General features: G+C 39.3%; 3 protein-coding genes and 1 long non-coding RNA gene across 4 annotated transcripts; 3 read left to right on the forward strand and 1 right to left on the reverse strand.

The window, feature by feature from the left end:
* Positions 1-617: 617 nt before the first annotated feature.
* Positions 618-7,795, reverse strand: LOC148912592 (uncharacterized). The gene is made up of 4 exons (XR_016119295.1): positions 7,491-7,795; positions 4,029-4,092; positions 1,213-2,711; positions 618-784 (listed from the first exon to the last, which is right to left on the reverse strand). It is a non-coding gene; the product is annotated as an uncharacterized LOC148912592 (long non-coding RNA).
* Positions 2,841-4,031, forward strand: LOC148912593 (uncharacterized). Its single transcript, XM_089027512.1, has 3 exons — positions 2,841-3,043; positions 3,211-3,457; positions 3,900-4,031. The coding sequence occupies exons 1-2, from the start codon at positions 2,862-2,864 to the stop codon at positions 3,425-3,427; spliced, it is 399 nt and encodes a 132-aa protein (XP_088883638.1). The 5' UTR covers positions 2,841-2,861; the 3' UTR covers positions 3,428-3,457; positions 3,900-4,031.
* Positions 4,174-6,540, forward strand: LOC148912594 (uncharacterized). The gene is made up of 5 exons (XM_089027511.1): positions 4,174-4,370; positions 4,617-4,733; positions 5,589-5,789; positions 5,957-6,112; positions 6,343-6,540. The coding sequence occupies exons 1-5, from the start codon at positions 4,209-4,211 to the stop codon at positions 6,367-6,369; spliced, it is 663 nt and encodes a 220-aa protein (XP_088883637.1). The 5' UTR covers positions 4,174-4,208; the 3' UTR covers positions 6,370-6,540.
* A 3,082-nt stretch (positions 7,796-10,877) lies between the features above and the next one.
* Positions 10,878-12,151, forward strand: LOC148912595 (uncharacterized). Its single transcript, XM_089027217.1, has one exon. The coding sequence runs from the start codon at positions 10,991-10,993 to the stop codon at positions 12,149-12,151; it is 1,161 nt and encodes a 386-aa protein (XP_088883343.1). The 5' UTR covers positions 10,878-10,990.
* The last annotated feature ends 5,537 nt before the right edge of the window (positions 12,152-17,688 follow it).

The raw sequence follows: 17,688 nt of genomic DNA on the forward strand, positions 1-17,688 counted from the left end.
TGATAGTATAAGCTTGTTAGACCTACAGAAATCTGTACTTTTAGGCACGGCACACATCTTAAGAAGAGTACTTCAGCTCTCAGGAGCTGGGTAGAATCTCGAGCTGAAGGTTAATGTATACCAGCAATAGAGTTGTAATATTCTTATTTTGCTGTGCAATAAAGGAATAATAACAATAATAATAATTTATTTTCATTTTGTGTTCGCACAAGGCTTAAGGAACGCAGATTCAATTCTTTATAGCTTTTCCTCTCCTTTCTTTTCAACCCTTTGTTTTGATTCTCATTCGCGCGCACGGCTGTTTCGTTGTGGACATTAGGTTTCAGGCCACTACTCGACCAATCCATGTTGCTATGCACGTCTTTCGCTAGCAACCAAAATGGCGCCGAATTTAAAATTGTTCGCCATGAGAAAAAAACCTTTATTTTTTCACTAAACACAAACTATTTTTGAAAGCAAATATATTTCAGAGGTACCTGCAAGCCTTCTTTCTCGATTTTGTATTTTGAAATTTTGTTTTCACGAAAAAATATCATTTTCAAATCTTTGTAACTACGAAGTACGATCGTAGTCGTCCTTTTAAAGACAATAAATTAAGTGATTTTTGAAGTCTAATGGGAGCTTAATGGAAGTTTTTACAGGACCAGGTAAGCAACAATTCTTACCTATACTTCTTTTACTTTGTGTTTCTTTTCAAATTATTTAATGTCCATTTTTTTTCATCTTATATTTGGTATCGTAAATATGTGGATTCACAGGTTCGCAGAAGTACCATCACGAAAACCTGCGGAAGCAAAGTAAAACAATATTTCAGAGAATGCCATAAGTTCGCAGAGAAAGTTTTAGTTACGTTCGGTGTGGACGTCGAAAATGATATTTCAGACATTTATCCGACTAAAATGTGCAATAAATGTTACATTAAGTGTTTCAAACGGGAAGTACATCACAACTTGAAAGTCTCCAAAGATGTATTTATATTTAAGTGGTTTCCTCATCAAGATAACTCATGTGATATCTGCAAAGTATTTAAGACATTTCAGAATGGAGGAAGAAAAAGAAAAAATATGAAATCAAGGGGACGCCCGGCCAAGAAAAAACAAATTACTAAAACCTCTTTCGACTCTTTAGAAGAAATAACAAACGCTATACCGAAGGAAATAATTCCCGTTGCCACTACTAGTAAAATGCCAGCTCTTGAGCGATTTGTCTTACCACCAGAAGAACTTGTCTGTTCCGTCTGTAAAGAAGTTCTTGACAGGCCTTTAGAATGCCCTTGTGAACATCACTTCTGCTATGAATGTACAGCCGAATGGATATATAACACTGGAAACTCCTCAAGTTGCCCCCTTTGTAAAAACCCTGTCAGTGTTGAGACCCTTTCTAAAGTTCCCCGTTTAGTTTTAAACCTTTTGTGCTCCCTTCTGGTGTCTTGTTCTTCTTGTAAAACCCCTGTACGTCTTGACTGTCTTGAAAAACACGAGGAAAGCTGTAAAAAAGTACCTGGCTCAACCATGTAGTACCACGGTATCAGAAGTATTGAAAACCCCTTGTAGTGTTCCTCTATCATCTTCCGAGGAAATTCTGGCAACTCACTTGATGAAAAGAAAAATGAACAACTCTACTTCATCACAGATAATTTTAAAAACAGGGGGCACTGTAAGTACCTTAAATCTCCGGGGGTAATTACTCCCACATAACAAAGGGCTGAGAGGATTGAAATTGAGATCATAAGTCATTCCCTATTTTAGGGCTCATGATTTTTGTTGTATATGATTTATCTCCTGTTTCAAAGTGGTATTTTTAGGGCTAAAATTAAACCAGGACCACGCCCTAACTGTAAAGTATCTTTTAGGGTTTAAATTTATTTTTTCAATGATCATCCCGCCCTTTTTACATGGGAGTACCCCCAGCTTACATCTTCCTCATTTGGGCATAATGTTGTTCCCATTACAAAGTTCTTTGCTACTTATTTTATTAATAATTACTGAAAAAATATGGCATCAGAATATGATTTTTAAAAATAATCGAGGCCAAATTAGAAAGCCCAGTTCAATAGAGGGCAGGCCATATATGCGTAAAAGAATAACTAGCTACGTAGCGCTTAAAAATATTAGTTATCTGCTACTTAATAACTAAGGATTCACTCATGCATGAACCAAAGAAAGGCACTTAAGAGGTATTTGCTTCAGTTCTCAATGTCCTACTCCAGTAATATCCACTAGCAATTAGACAATACGCCTTTGGTTTTGTTTCACTAATATCACACCCTAGAAAAATAACTATTTACATCCTATATACATGTTCAATATTCATGATAGTTATGATTCAATATTCAATATTGTGCAATGATGTCTAACTTGGATGACAAAATCCAAATTAATGCTCATATGAAAATATATCCACCATCAACATACCACAAATAATATATAACTCAATCCTGTTAACAGCCCCTTCAACTCTCAGTTGCCAAGCAAGCCCGTGTTGGCAGTTCTACTGCCAGCAAAAAAAACTTTACAACGGAGAGCACTGGTGCTTTACAATGTTCGAAAAAACATCAGTGGTGGGTCTGACGAGGACATGAAGGCTCAACATATCTGTGATATTCAAATAATGAAAAGATCTTATAGAGAAGAGTTAATCAAGTTGTCTGGAGTGAAGCTGTCAGTGCCACCAGGACAGGGGTTGGCCATTAAAACTGAGCTTGGGATTCCCTGGAATAAAATGCGGCACATTAGAAGGTTTGAATATCCTACATGTATGAAACTAATTTTTCTTAGGTATAACATGTTGGCTAAAACTTTTCAATTAATCCTGACTATTCTTGAAACTCTTTTAGGTGATTAGACAGCTGGGGTGTACAAATGGCTAGTGAGAAGGAGCAAAGAGTGTTATCGAAAAAACAAAAAATTAAGGATGTTTACTGTGAGGGAATGCCATTTCTTTTTACCAAATCAGGTGGGGGGACGGAGATACGGATGACTGAGTGTGCTATGATTCAAAATTTACATGGCCTTGTTCTTGGTTATCTTGAAGAGCACAGCAAGTAAGTAGTTGTACTATAATATTATTGATAGGTAGTCAAAAGGAAAATAAACACATTGACTATGGCAACTAATTTTAACACCAAAAAGTCAACGTACCAGCCACAAGGTAAAACACATTTTGTAAATATAGTTAATGTACCTCTTCAAAACATTTTTTGCAACCTAGACACAACAGCCTGACCTGGCATGATGGGCTAGTGCCAAGTGATGAAATCTGGGTAAAAGTAGGAGGTGACAAAGGAGGAGGAAGTGTTAAGATGGCCTTTGAACTGGCTAATGTTGCTAGCCCAAATTCCATCAAAAATACAGTGGTTTTTTCAATGTTTGAAGCTCCAGACTCTATTCACAATCTTGAAAATTTCTTTGAAACAGTACCAGGATGATGTGACCAGTTTACAGCAAGAGACATGGAGGTAAATAAGCCCTATGTATTTGCTATATGGATATGGTAATTGAGCTTCTTGTCTTTGATATACATTTAACTTTATATATACATTTATATGTTTAATTTTAAATTGTCTTGAATAGGGACTATTGTCCTGGCAAGGATCATAATTTTTCACTTTAGTGTGTCTTAGATAGGGTAATAAATTTTTACCTAAAGGTATAGAATTTCTGCTTGAGTCTCAATCTGTCTTGAATAGGGTATGGAGTTCTAAGATATCACTGCGTCTTAGATAGGGTGAGGGTTATTGGGGCTCTGATCCCCTATCATGACCCAGTCCATGTACCAACCCTCCCCCCTCCCCCGTTAATAAGTTTTCTTTTCTGCTAGTAAATAAATTAAGAAAATGTTGTGCGTATCTTTGACCAATTTATAATTTTACAATGAAAATCAATTTTTTGGCTTTACAGAGACTTGTCCTTTAAATTGTTTTTTTTATGGAGATTACGCTTTCCTATGCACAGTCTTTGGAATATCTGGTGCCAGTGGTGAGTATAAAATTAGGGAAAATCAATTATTACCAGTTGTACATTACTTACCATAATGCAAGTGCCAAAAAAGGAAACCAATGAAGAATTTCCAGTAGTTACATGAATAGGCAATCTATATATAAAAGTATAAATAATTAGCATTTGATTATTGTTAACAATGTAAAACACATGCATTATAATATTGTAAGCAAATACTGTTGTTTGTGGTGTTTGATAACTCAAACTGAAATGCAAGAGTCACTTGATGAGAGAGGAAAGAAACCAAGCAGAACTATAGAAACTCTGAAAGAGGACAACAAAAGGTTCATAGAGGCAGGGTCAAATATCAAGAAGGCTAAAATGTTTAACAATGCAATCCGACCACCTCTATTTGATATCCCAATCGAACAGGTAGGCAGACTAATTTTAAAACAGTTTCCATAGCAACTAATAGCAAAAATTCAAATATAAAATTATATGAAGTTTTGAACACTGTTGTTTGTAATGAAAATAGGTATTTAACCTAAATAGATGAGGAGAAAAACTAATGCTAAGGTTTAAATACTGCACCAGCAGAGATAAAGAACAACCAATCCATATGAGCACTCGAAAAACAATTAATTTTAATCAATGGGATTTGATGAATGTCTTTTTAAGGTTTCCTTGCCTGGACTTCATATCAGCATTGGAATTTTTAATAGACTCTATGACCTACTTGTGCAAGAACTTCATACTTTAGACATCCACATTGCAAATGAAATTAGAGATGGAGAGGTGAGATTCAACAATCATTCATCAAAATTAATACCCTGCGAGCAGAGTCTCCTTTTAACTCCTATACGGGCGAGAGAAGGAAAGGAGACTCTGCAGAAATCGTGTATTTCTTTTGTAGTGCCGTTATCCAAGAATCTGGATAATGAGATGCATAATTTCAGGTTTCATACTGGTTTAAACTGGTTTTGATGAGCGAGTCTGTATTAAATAATATGGCCGATGACCAAAATTGAGCCCGTTTCGTAATTTCGAAAGCGATCTATATCACGTTTTATCAAAACAAAAATCAATTTCAACCAATTACTCATCAAAGGAAATCGCTAGAAAGTTTTATGGATGCCAAAGACCCGTTTGTTTCGCTGCCGACAGGTCATGCAAAGTCACTTATTTTCCAGCTTGTAACTCCGATGATCAAACATCTTCAAGAAATCGATCCAAACACTAGTCGATACCCTAAAAATCCTCTTTTGGTGGCAATTACTCCGCTCCAGGCACTGATGAGCGACCAAATTTCCGCTTGTGAAAAAATAGTTCTTCAAACTGCTAAGCTTGATGAAATTGAAGCAGTGAAAGAAGAACATGAGATCATCTTTCACTGAGGTCATGACTCTAAAAACATGTTTTAAGCAGTAATCGTGTTCGGACAGGAACCGGAAACCATTTATAAAACGAGTGAGCTTGTGAACGAGTTAGTTTCTTAGCAACCGCTGCGCATGCTCAAAAAAAATTGTACACGATTTCTGCAGAGTCTCCTTTCCTTCTCCGCCCGTAGAGGAGTTAAAAGGAGACTCTGCTCGCAGGGTACAAAATTAATTTCATGGTAAAACACTCATCCACTCATCCAAAACAACACAGATTGGAAATCATGAATTCCAAAACTATATTGAAGGAATCAAAGTCCATCAAAATTTAAAAAACCAAGAGTCCAACCTTTTGGAAGAAGCACAAGAGTTGGAATCAATGGCATCCTATAATGCAATGCGATTCAACAATGAAGAAGAGGTGGAATTTCTGTTAGACAGGGCAGATAGCCTACGCAGTCAAGCTAATGACTTAGTGAGTAGATAAAATTATCTGTAATATGAGGCCAAAATGGTATTCTCTCATACTTTGAAAACTTCAATGTAAAACAAAACTCTTATTATTTCAATCCATAGTATACTACTGATATTCTTTTAATTAGAGGTCAATTTGCATAAAGTATATTGTGAAACACATTTCAGACACTACGTATGGCCTTGGTCTCTGTTCCAGTAATACCCAATGAGGATGGTCCCTGTGCGCAAGAACTAGCAAGAGTACTCAAGAAAATAGGGGCTGAAAGACAAGCCTACCATGGAGGTAGTTTCAATGGAAATCACACAAATAAATGTCTGAAGGTAATTAACAGTAATAAAAAGTAATAAAAATCAACTCATAAAAAATTATGATTTGATCTAGAAATGGCCTGGATGAAAATTACTCTGTGTAAATCTAGTGGCCCTATCAAATTGTGTAGTTCATTGTTAGTTTAGAAAAAAAACCAGCTAAAATCTGAACCAGTAAAATTGAAACTAAATTCAGAATGACAGTATTAAGAAAATACACTAACTCAAACTCTTAATTTCAGGTTACTAGTATAGATCAACTGAAATAAATACCTATCCTGGTATGCAGTCAATTGCTGAAAAAAGATGTGACAGAAGCTGATCTAATTTCTGACAAGTTCGGACAAGTTCTTCAAACCTTTGGCAAAGTACACAGAACTCTAAATAGCTCACGAAAGCTTGAAGAAAATGAAATAGCTGAGTTAGGCAATTATATCTTAAACTTGAACTTATATGTTGGAATAAAAATAAGATGTAAAAAATTCATTCTTAAATTTAATTTATGTTTTTACAGAACAAAATGTGTAATTGTTCATGAAGCTGTATAGAGCATTTTTTCCGCATGCATCAGTCCTATCCAAAATGCATTTTTTCGAAGATCATGCCCTTGAATGGGTAAGAAGATTCAACACAGGTCTTAGACTACTTGGGGAACAAGGTGCAGAATCCATTCATCACGAATTTAAAGAACTTTCCAGAACATATTCATGCATTAGGAACAAAGAAGAAAAGCTGAAATGTATGATAGAAGAGCATAACAGAAGATGCAACCCTGTTAATGGAGATCTAATTCCAGAAATCAAAAGAAGAAAGAAAAAAGAAGAATGAAACTTGGCAATGCTTCACTTTGGAAATGTGAGTAAGCTTATCAATTAAGTGGCACGCACATAGACACTAGTAGACACTACTGTAGATGACTTTTTTTATAAATAGAGTCATGAAAATTTAATTAGAAAATCATATTGCCACCAATCCAAAAAATCCCAAATAATCGTTTTTGTGTCCGAAAACATAATTTGGGAAATGTGCAATGAACTACTTTGTTTATCTTATTTTACATACATGATGTAATACATCATCTGTAGATCACAAGCTTGGCATAATATTATCTACAATTTACAGCTGTATGAACAGCACTAAACTGCGTTAAAAATCAAGACCTCAATCGTTTACTGTATTCGAAGCTATTAAAAGGTGATTCAGGATTGATCGTTAGCTAAATAAGTTCAGTTTCACTGACCATATTAAAATTAAGCTTAAGCTTATTATTAGCTTCGAATTCAATACGCTTATTTAAAAAAATCGAAAATGTCTCGATAAAAAAATGGACATAAATAATATTTCTCATATTTAATTACATTGACAGCATATCTTTGCGTTTTGGACTCACCTGAGACTTGGAAAACTTCCATTCCTGAAGCAATTACGCTGAACATCTCAACCTTCTGAACCATGTGGACCATAACCGCCATTTTGCTCGTACGTTGTCCAGATTAAGAACTCAACGAAGTCAAGTTTTATTTGGGGAAAAATCTACTTCCAAACTTGGGAGCACTCAATTTTACAAGCATCCTACCAATCCTGCTAAATGACTTTGTCGTATTTAAAGATCTTGAGGGGGAAAATCATTTTTTAATTTTAAGGATCTACGAACTTCCGACTCTCAAACCCTCGATGACAGAAACTACAGCCTCGATTTAAAATAGTTTGGCCGCGTTTTTCTGCACATTCCGAAGCCTGAAACCTAATGTCCATTTTTTATTGAGTTGAAACAGCCGATTGGCTGCTTTAATTCATTCTTTTTGCGTTAATTTGCTTGTTCTCCTGATAATAATAGCGGAGCACCATACTTAAGAAAAAACGGTTAACCATCGAGTTGATTTTTTATACATACATACATACGGCGTGTTCACAAGAATCCCGATTGGCTGGTTAGGTTATCTTTTTATTTTGGCGGGAATGTCGACGCGTTGCAACATCCGGGTACACATAAAGGTACACACGTAAATATATTTGTACATGACATGTCTTTGTACATACAATCCGGCTATTAAACTTCTGTTAAAATTTTTTTTTACGATGTGCACCTGTTATTGCGTATAGAAATACCGAATTATAACAACACAATTTTTTATTCAAGCTTATATTTATATTTATATTTACTCTATTTACGATGGAACTCCTTTCCGAAATCGATATGTAGAAAGAAAGCTCAGAGGAGAATGAAGCCAAAAGAAAGGCCAGAAGTAAAAGAGTTTTTTCGGAAGAGGAAAAGCTCTGGAGGCGTGAAAAAGAAAGGCAAAGACGAAGGAATCTCACCGAAGAAAAGCGGCAAGCAGAGAGAGAGAAAACGCCAATCCAGGTGGGACTTCGATTACGAACAAGGAGAACATGATCGTGAAAGAAAAAGAAATATAAGGCAAAACTTGACGGATGAACAAAGAGAAAATGAACGTGAAAGACAAAGGCATTTGAGGTAAAACTTCACGTATGAACAAAGAGAAAATGAGCGTGAAAGACAAAGGAATTTGAGGCAAAACTTCACGTACGAACAAAGAGAAAATGAGAGTGAAAGACAAAGGAATTTGAGGCAAAACTTGACGCATGAACATAGCGAAAATGAACGTGAAAGACCAAGGAATTTGAGGCAAAACTTCACGGAAGAACATAGAGAAAATTAACGTGAAAGACAAAGGAATTTGAGGCAAAATTTCAGCTTAACACAGAAAGAAAAGAAGAAGTTAAGAAAGAGACGTGCAAGACAAAATTCTACGAAGGAATACCTCGAGATGGATATCATTACGCATAAAAGCTCAAAGATGTCGGGTGAGTTTTTCTCCCTTGCCCTATTAGCATGTCTAGTACTTTTTCTTGTTTTTAATTCGTTCTCCTTTGCTTTTATTATATTAAGAAAGCCATTTTTTTGTGACACTTTTTTAATAAGAAATTTGAACTATTTTTAAGATTTCTTAAAGTGAAAAGTAATGCTGATAAGTAAGAAAAGGAAAATAGGTATTGTTTCCGAGATAATCGGCCTGTAGACTCCATGATTGCCCAAATGCAGCCTAGTAAATTATTCTACAATATCACATGTATATTTTTGACAAAAAGACAAGGAAATACATTGATTTCCATTTATAAAATAATTGGGATACTACGCGCGCTATGATTGAGAGGCTGAAAGATCGAGAAGCTGGTTTCCTACGCTCCTCTCGTGTTCTCTCAACATCCCGCGTGTTTTGATCAGAGTATGAAACAGAGTATTCCTCTCAGTGCTCTAAAAGAGTATCATACAGACGAACCAAATTTGTTTTACAAAAAAATATTTTTTTGTTGCGTTAGAAAAAATTCTTTTTGTATTTAAGCAGTGAGCGCCAAAAACGCGCGGAAAACTGAAAAATCCCTCCTTTTTGAAGCCTTGTCTCGATAACCAATGCGGTAACCCCCTTCTCTTTTTTCAATATTCGAATACCCTAACAATGAACTTCAAATGACAGAATTTAAAAAAGAAATTCATAGAAGAATTTTGAAGATCCGATACTACCTTAAGTAATATTAAACAGAAATTCAAAGTATAAAAATGTCGGCAATGGAACTTCGTCGAAGAATATTCCAAGAACAAAACTAGACCCTGGGGGGGAAGGAGTTGTATAAAAAATTCCTAAGTGTGAGAGAAAAATGGGAGAAATTATCTTGATCTCGAATAAAAAATAATTGAAGATTTTTTCACCCGATTTTATTTTTATCTTTCAGTTTCATTTAAATTGGGCTCCCTGTGACTTCCGTATTGGGAGCTCCGCTTTTTATACCTGATACAACACGATCTACGAGTTTTTTGAACTGCTTAAAACACTCATGAACAATTTATAAGATTTTGGTTCAACTGGAGCCACCATACACGTCACGAACATGGATTTTTATACTTCGATAGAGATTTGACGTCACGGGCATGCGCTACCAGATTCAATAGAAGCTCCCACACGTTGGATATTGCATGCCAAGGCAAAGACAGGCACGTTAGTCAAAGATCATTAGGGTTGACTATGACCTTGATGAAGCTCTATCTCTTCATCTAAACTTGGATGTATACTTCATCCCTGATGAAGTCATCCTCATAGTATTCGAGTGGTCTTTATATAAAGATCACATGCGTCTTTATATGAAGACACATGTGTCTTTATATAAAATCACTTGAATACTAATGAAGAGGACTTTATCGGGTATAAAGGTTCATGCACGTGACGTGTATGGTGGCTGCAATTTGACCATAAGCTTATGAATTATTAATATATTGAGTGTTTTAAGTACTGTTTAATAAACGAGCAGGAGTGTTTTATCGGGTATAAAACACGAGGCGTAGCCGAGTGGTTTTAGACCCGATAAAACACGATCTGCGAGTTTATTAAACGGCTTAGAAAACTCCAGATGTATGTTCTCATATTGTACCGAATTCTTTACGAATTGAACCAAGTTGGATAGAGAAAATCCAAGTTAAAGTTTATGCAAATGAAGACGAATCTTTATCCGATATAAAATCACCTTCATGGTCATGATTTCTATTGTGTTTTCTTCATGAATTATTAATGAGTTTTCTAACTGTTTATAAGCTGTTCGAGCTAGTATGATTATACAAATGAACTTAAATTTGTGTTGTTGAGAGATGTTATTTTATAAAGGCCTAGAATTTCACTTTAAAAAGCTGAAAAATATTTAAAAACATCATAGTGCAAATGCCAATTCTACCTCGCATTTGCATACAATCGAAGGTCACGTGAGATAGCAAGCATTGAGTATCCGAGCTCAGTGCGAGTTTGACGTCCGAGCGAACAGTCGGTAAATGAGAACTCACGTTGAGTTTAATACCAATTATTGGAATTTTACTCTACAAAGATGGACAATACGGCCAAATCAACACTTCCGAAACCTCCAGAAGATGTGGATCTAGAATCTGACGTGGAAGGGGACGACCTGAACGAGCCTAAGAATCCTGTGGCCCACACGAGTATACAAGAAAGGACCTCCTCGAAGTCCAGCCACCAAAATACCACAGAGGGCAGTAGTTCTGAGATAAAACTACTAACATCAGCCATTCTAAACTTAACTAAACATCTTACACAGAAAGAAGAGGCCCCTTCCGTGAAGGGAAAAGGGAAAGGTCCGGCTAAACGACAATCTACAGATGCCGAGAATCTTCCCGCCAAAAAATCTCGCCATGACGGCCATCGCTCCACGAGCGAAGGCAAATCATCCTCAGAAATTACAGGGGATGACAGCGACACAAATGAGCTCCTTAATGAGCTCTTGAAGCCAGGGTTGTCAGATGGCGAAAACGATTCAGATGACTCACTCGACGACACGCTCTCAGAGCTACAAAAAGAGTATGAGTCGGACGACCTTGTCGGGGCTAAGCTTCAAAACAAACAGCTAGCCAAACTAGTCGATAAAATGTTCAGGCATCGTATACCTGACAAGGGCCTGAAAGACAAAATTGACCGTCAAGAGAGGCCGGAAAACTGCCAGAATGTTAAACCTACACGGGTGAACCAAGGCATCTGGCGTAAACTTGGTGAGTATACCAAGAAGAGAGATCTTCAGATGTATAAGATACAACAGGCCTTAGTAAAGGGGATAATACCAGTCGCACGCATGACTAACCTGTCCATGACAGGACGTGTGGACAAAGAACAGCTGCAGGACATGAAGAAAATGGGCCTTGAGGCTTTATCACTATTAACTCATGTCAATTATGAAATAAACATGCAGCGAAAACAACTAATGAAAACAGACATAGGAAAAGACTATGCAGTCCTATGCTCTCCTCAGGTCCCTTTCTCAGATATGCTCTTTGGTGATGATCTCCAGAAACAGCTCAAAGATATAGGAGATGAAAATAAAATTGGAGCTAAATTCCAGACCAAAGGGCAACAGAACAACAACAGTGGTGGATCCTACAAATACTCTCAGAGGGGTTCAAAAAACTTCAGAGGCCAAGGTTACAGACCTTGGAGGAGGAAAGAAGCTCAGAAGGGCTCCAAAACACCACAACAATAATCCAAATAAACCTGAAATCACACCCAATTAGCTCTGATGAGCTGGTAAGTGCCACAAATTTTAAGGCAGGCAACATAACTAAATTTGTTGATAATTGGAGGCAAATCACCTCTGATATTAACATCCTTGAGATCATTACTGGCTATCATATAGCCTTTGACACTATTCCCTGTCAAACTGCAACACCTTTTGTTCAGTTTTCCAAGAGTAGTATAGGGGATGGGGGTTCCAGCGCAACGACCAACGGAGGATTACCCGTCTAAAGTGAATTCCTCGATTCGTACCGCGATTACCCGCATCCCGTGTTTATGTAGTTAAATATGTTAGTCTATATATGGAGTGCGAAGATTGTAAGAGGACTTTTAAGAAAGAAGTGGACTTGAAGAAGCATTTGAAGATGAAGACGAAATGTATGAGCAGCTATGATTGTGGATGTGGTAAGAAGTTTGAGACTAAGGTTAAATTGTTTTGGCATTGTCAGGATTGTGAGTATGACTACGACGATCTGAAAAGGGTCTGGAATTAGGTATAAGATATTTCCTATTATATAGATGGAATCCCAAAGCAATTTCGAAACGGTGTCAATACCCGGCAACGGTGAGATTGACGTTAGACAGTTTTGGCGTCAGTCAGAAAGGAAGGTCAAGAGAACGCTTCGAAAAGGTATAGAAGAATTAGGAGCCCTGAAAGCGAGTATAATGGTAGAAGTAAGTTTATCAAAAGATGAGGTAACGACGACAGCAATGTTGCGATCAAAGTCACTGGTTATATTAGAGTCCACGAATCTGGATAGGTCACTCAGCGAAGCCTTAGAAGCAATAATGGAGTCGCTGTCTAACTACACGAAAGAAGGATCAGGTTGGACAGTGGAGGAGGTAGAAGGTATGGAGGTTAGCATGGCAAGGTACGTGCCAATACGAGGAGGAAGTTACGTGCCCCTGCCGGTGTGGGTAGAAAGGAAGAAGGCAATCGTTAACGTAAAGAATGACGACAACCGCTGCTTTATGTGGGCAATACGATCCGCACTGTATCCAGTAGATAAGGATCCATGTAGGCCAAGCAAGTACCCAACAGACGATTTGGAGTGGGACGGCGTGGAGTTCCCAATGCAGCTGACAGACATACCGATATTCGAGCAGGAAAATGACCTAGCCATTAACGTTTATGGAGTCAGAGACCAAACGATAGTACCACTAGTGTTGTCAAAGAGTAAAGGAGAACGAATACACCTTTTCTACCACGGCGGACATTATTCGTGGGTTAAACATATTAGCAGACTGTTTTACAGACACACCAAGCACAAAGGTAAGAAATACTTCTGCGATTGCTGCTTATTATCGTTTACCAGCGTTAAAGCTCTAAAGGATCACGACGAAATATGTCGCGGAGTCGAAGAAGTGGCGCAACGGATCCAGATGCCCACAGATAAGAACCTAGCGTACTCAGACCATCAAAAGCAGATGCAGGTGCCTTACGTGATATATGCAGACTTTGAAGCGTTGATAACTAAGGAAGAGCAGAAAAGTGGTGCCACGAATAAGGTGGGATTACACGAGATCTGCTCCTTTGGTTACATAGTAGTCAGATCAGATGGTAAGGCCGACCCTCCTGTAATTTACCGAGGTAAGAACGCAGCTAATGAGTTTCTAGAAGCATTGCGAGAAGAGGAGGAAGAGATAAGAGAACAATTAAGACGCCCAAAGAAGATGGTATTTACCAAAGAGAACCAGGAGGCTTTTACCAAGGCAAAGAAATGCCACATTTGCCAACATACGCTTCTCCAGTTTGGAAGACGGGCCAAGAAAGCGTGGGACGAAGATGGAAAGTATCTAGGAGAAGCTCATTTCAAATGTGGCAGGTATGCAAGGAAGGGGGAAAAGCCCAACAAGCCTTCCACCCACTGCATTCATTGTCATAAAGCATTCATTGAGGATTTCTATGTGGATAAGGTTAGAGATCACTGCCACATCACGGGTAAATACAGAGGAGCGGCTCATTGGAAATGCAATATAAACTTCAAAGTAGACCCAGAAATGGAAATACCCGTATTCTTTCACAATTTAAGGGGTTACGACAGTCACTTACTTTTACAAGGAACAGACGGCTCCGAAGTAAAGTGCATACCCAACAACAAAGAAAGGTACATGTCCGTAACTGTGGGCAAGCTGAAGTTCTTAGACTCGCAGCAGTTCATGGCGGACTCCTTAGCAAACTTGGTTAAATACAACACGGAGTTCCCCATTTCCAGTCAATGCGGCGCGGAAAGGAAAGGAGTCTACCCATACGAATACATGGATTCCTGGGAGCGATTCGAAGAACCCCTACCACCCAAAGAGAGATTCTACAGCACCCTAAACGAGTCCGGTATAAAGGACGAGGAGTACCAGCATGCGTTAGATGTGTGGGAAAAGTACTCCTGTGAGAATATGGGAGAATACCACGACATCTACCTACGTTCAGACGTAGTGCTGCTCGCAGATGTTTTCCAAAGCTTTCGAAAGATGGCAATGGAATACTACGGGTTGGATCCAGCGAACTTCTACACGGCTCCTGGGCTTAGTTGGAGTGCGCTGCTAAAGAAGACAAACGCGCAACTGGATCTCCTAACGGAATACGACATGTACCGCTTTATGGAAGACGGTATCCGCGGCGGTGTTTGCGGACCCAGCAGACGATACGCAAAAGCGAACAATCCCACGGTGGAGTACAACCCGGAGAAACCAACCACATACATCTTCTACTTAGACGCAAACAACCTCTACGGTTGGGCAATGTCGCAGTACTTACCTGTACGCGACTTCGAATGGGACAACATAAAGCCCATAGAGTTTTACCTAAACGTAGGTAAAGAAGACGACAAAGGTTACGTGCTGGAGGTTGATTTGGAATACCCAGAGCACTTGCACGACGCGCACGATGAGTTCCCATTAGCACCAGAAGCAATAGAAATACCATTTAAGCAGCTGAGTCCGCTGCAGAGGGAAATGTGCCCTGGCTACAAACCGTACAGGAAGCTAACGATGAACCTGATGGACAAGCGAAAGTACGTGGTGCATTACCGCAACCTGCAGTTCTATGTGCGCCACGGCTTACGCGTGAAGAAGATCCATCGCGTTTTGAAGTTCACGCAGGAACCATGGATGCGCTCCTACATTGACTTTAACACACAAAAGCGTACGCAGGCAAAGAATGACTTCGAAAAGAACCTGTTTAAACTAATGAACAATAGCGTATTTGGTAAGACAATGGAGAACATCCGCAAGCGCGTAAGCATAAAGATAGCCAGCACCAGAGAGGAAGCAGAAGCATACGTGTCACAGCCTGGATTCGTTAGATACGTAGAAATGTTAAACTTCTACGTGATTCACATGAAGAAAGCGAATCTATTCCTGAATAAACCCGTATACACGGGGTTTACAGTGTTAGACCTATCAAAGCTGCTCATGTATGAGTTTTACTACGACAAGCTAAAACCGAAATACGGTGATAAGTGCCGCCTGTTATACACCGACACCGATTCCTTGATACTAGAGGTGCAGACGGAAGACATTTACGAAGACTGTGTTCCCGACATCGATGAATACGACACCAGCGATTACCCACGCGACCACTTTCTTTACTCCCCTAAAAACAAGAAAGTAATCGGTAAAATGAAAGATGAGATGAAAGGAAAACCCATCGTGGAATACGTGGGGCGGAAACCAAAGATGTACAGCGTGCTAAAGCTGGACGGTGTAGAAAAGAAAGCTAAAGGCGTAAAAAAATACGTGGTTAAGAAGGACATAACCCACGATTCCTACTTAAAGGTCCTGCGTACGCGTAAGGAACAGCGACATAAAATGAACAGCCTGCGCAGCTACGGACATCAAATACACAACGTTACACAGGAGAAGGTGTCACTGTCTGCATTTGATGGTAAGCGATGGATGTGTGATGATGGTATCCATACGATAGCATTCGGACATCACACGATAAGCAGTTCTTCTTTGACGAACCCACGAGTGGGACCATCATGAAGATAATACAAGATGGGCTGACCCTTCTTAGCTATCGCACTTCGGATCTGGTAAGTTTCCAAAGACCAATTAGGATCCGTAGCTCTTTTGGATCCTCCTTCTAATTCACCCGGCTCATAGAGATATCGAACCGTGACATCGCCTAATCTTTTTTCCTGGGGGAAGACCGCCCTCGAACTTCTGACGAAGGACTTGTGTTCCACGTGTTTCTTTTTTATGGCATCCCTGGGTTTTATTCCCGTAGCCCTGGCCGCCTCGTTGTTCAAAGCCGCGACGACCTGGGGAAGCCTCTGAGTCCATTCCCTGTTGCGTTTGGAGGGATCTTCCAGCTCTTTCCAATACTGGTACCCAAAGAGACGCTCGGCCAAGGTCTTATTGAATCTTTCGACGATGCTCTGACCCCTGTGGTACTCAGCTTCAGGTCTCCTAATCTTAGTGTCGTGGTCTTTCAGGGTCTTAGTAACCACGCCCATGAACTCTGTCCCCGCATCCACTTGCAGCAGCTTAGGCCATTTCAAAACGCGCTTATAAATCCTACCTAGGGCTTCTGCGACTTCCCCAGAATCCTTGCTGGTTATGGGTTCGGCGTCCTTGTATCTGCTTGCGATATCGACTACGGTCAAAGCGTACCTATAGGTCTTTTTTCTCACCTTCTCGTGCGGTAAGAAAAGCAAATCCGTCTGATGAACCTCGTTGGGGGCATTTACGGTGAAGCTGGGCCTGGGAATGTACTTGGGCACGGAAAGATAAACCTGCCAGAGGGTTTGTTTTCTTAGCCAGTTCTTAGCCGTTTCTTCTGATACCCTGGCCGCGGTCGCGAGTTTCTTGATGGCCGACGCTCCTTTCCAATAGCCTTCAGGCCCATAGTAAATCCTCTTGAGTTTGTCCTCTGTTCGACCCATTATATGAATTCCAAGACAAGATTGATCTTTCGCCCGTTGAAATCCACCGTCTCTCCGTCCACTTTAATGGTGATGTTTATGCTTTCTACCAAATTAGACAAATCATAGCTCAAAGAAATGGGAGTGTATTCTACTGGGTCAAATGGATTACCTTTGGGCAGAAACTTGGACATAAGAGAAGACTTTTCTCCATTGTTGTAGCTATGGACCAAGTCGCAATAGACTTCATAAGAGGATGCGACTTTCCATTTCACGGGTATGGCTGTGTCGGTAATTGTTTTGCCTGAGGCACATAATAACGACCCCAATGGGTCAGACTTTCCAAAAGTTACTGAATAGTTTGGCATATTATGTTTGAGGGTCATTTCGTGCGGCAATCCCGTGGTGAGAGTATAACCGCGCTTGGCGAGCTCCTTAGCAAGGGTGATTGGCGTATAATGTCCATCGGGTAGCATTACGCCTTGATAATTGCCGCCGCCTTTATGCTCAGTGACCAAGGCATTGACTAAATTATACCAAGAATTGTACAAAGAGCAACTAACCAACCGAACGTTATGGGCTTTGATGGGGGGATTCAGATAAGTGGTAAAGTTATTCTTGTCGCTTTCCAAAAAGACGA

Source organism: Actinia tenebrosa, unplaced genomic scaffold, assembly GCF_029948245.1.
Source record: "Actinia tenebrosa isolate PJP-AT-01 unplaced genomic scaffold, QUT_ActTen_1.0 PGA_scaffold11__36_contigs__length_13525064, whole genome shotgun sequence".
NCBI lineage: Eukaryota > Metazoa > Cnidaria > Anthozoa > Actiniaria > Actiniidae > Actinia > Actinia tenebrosa.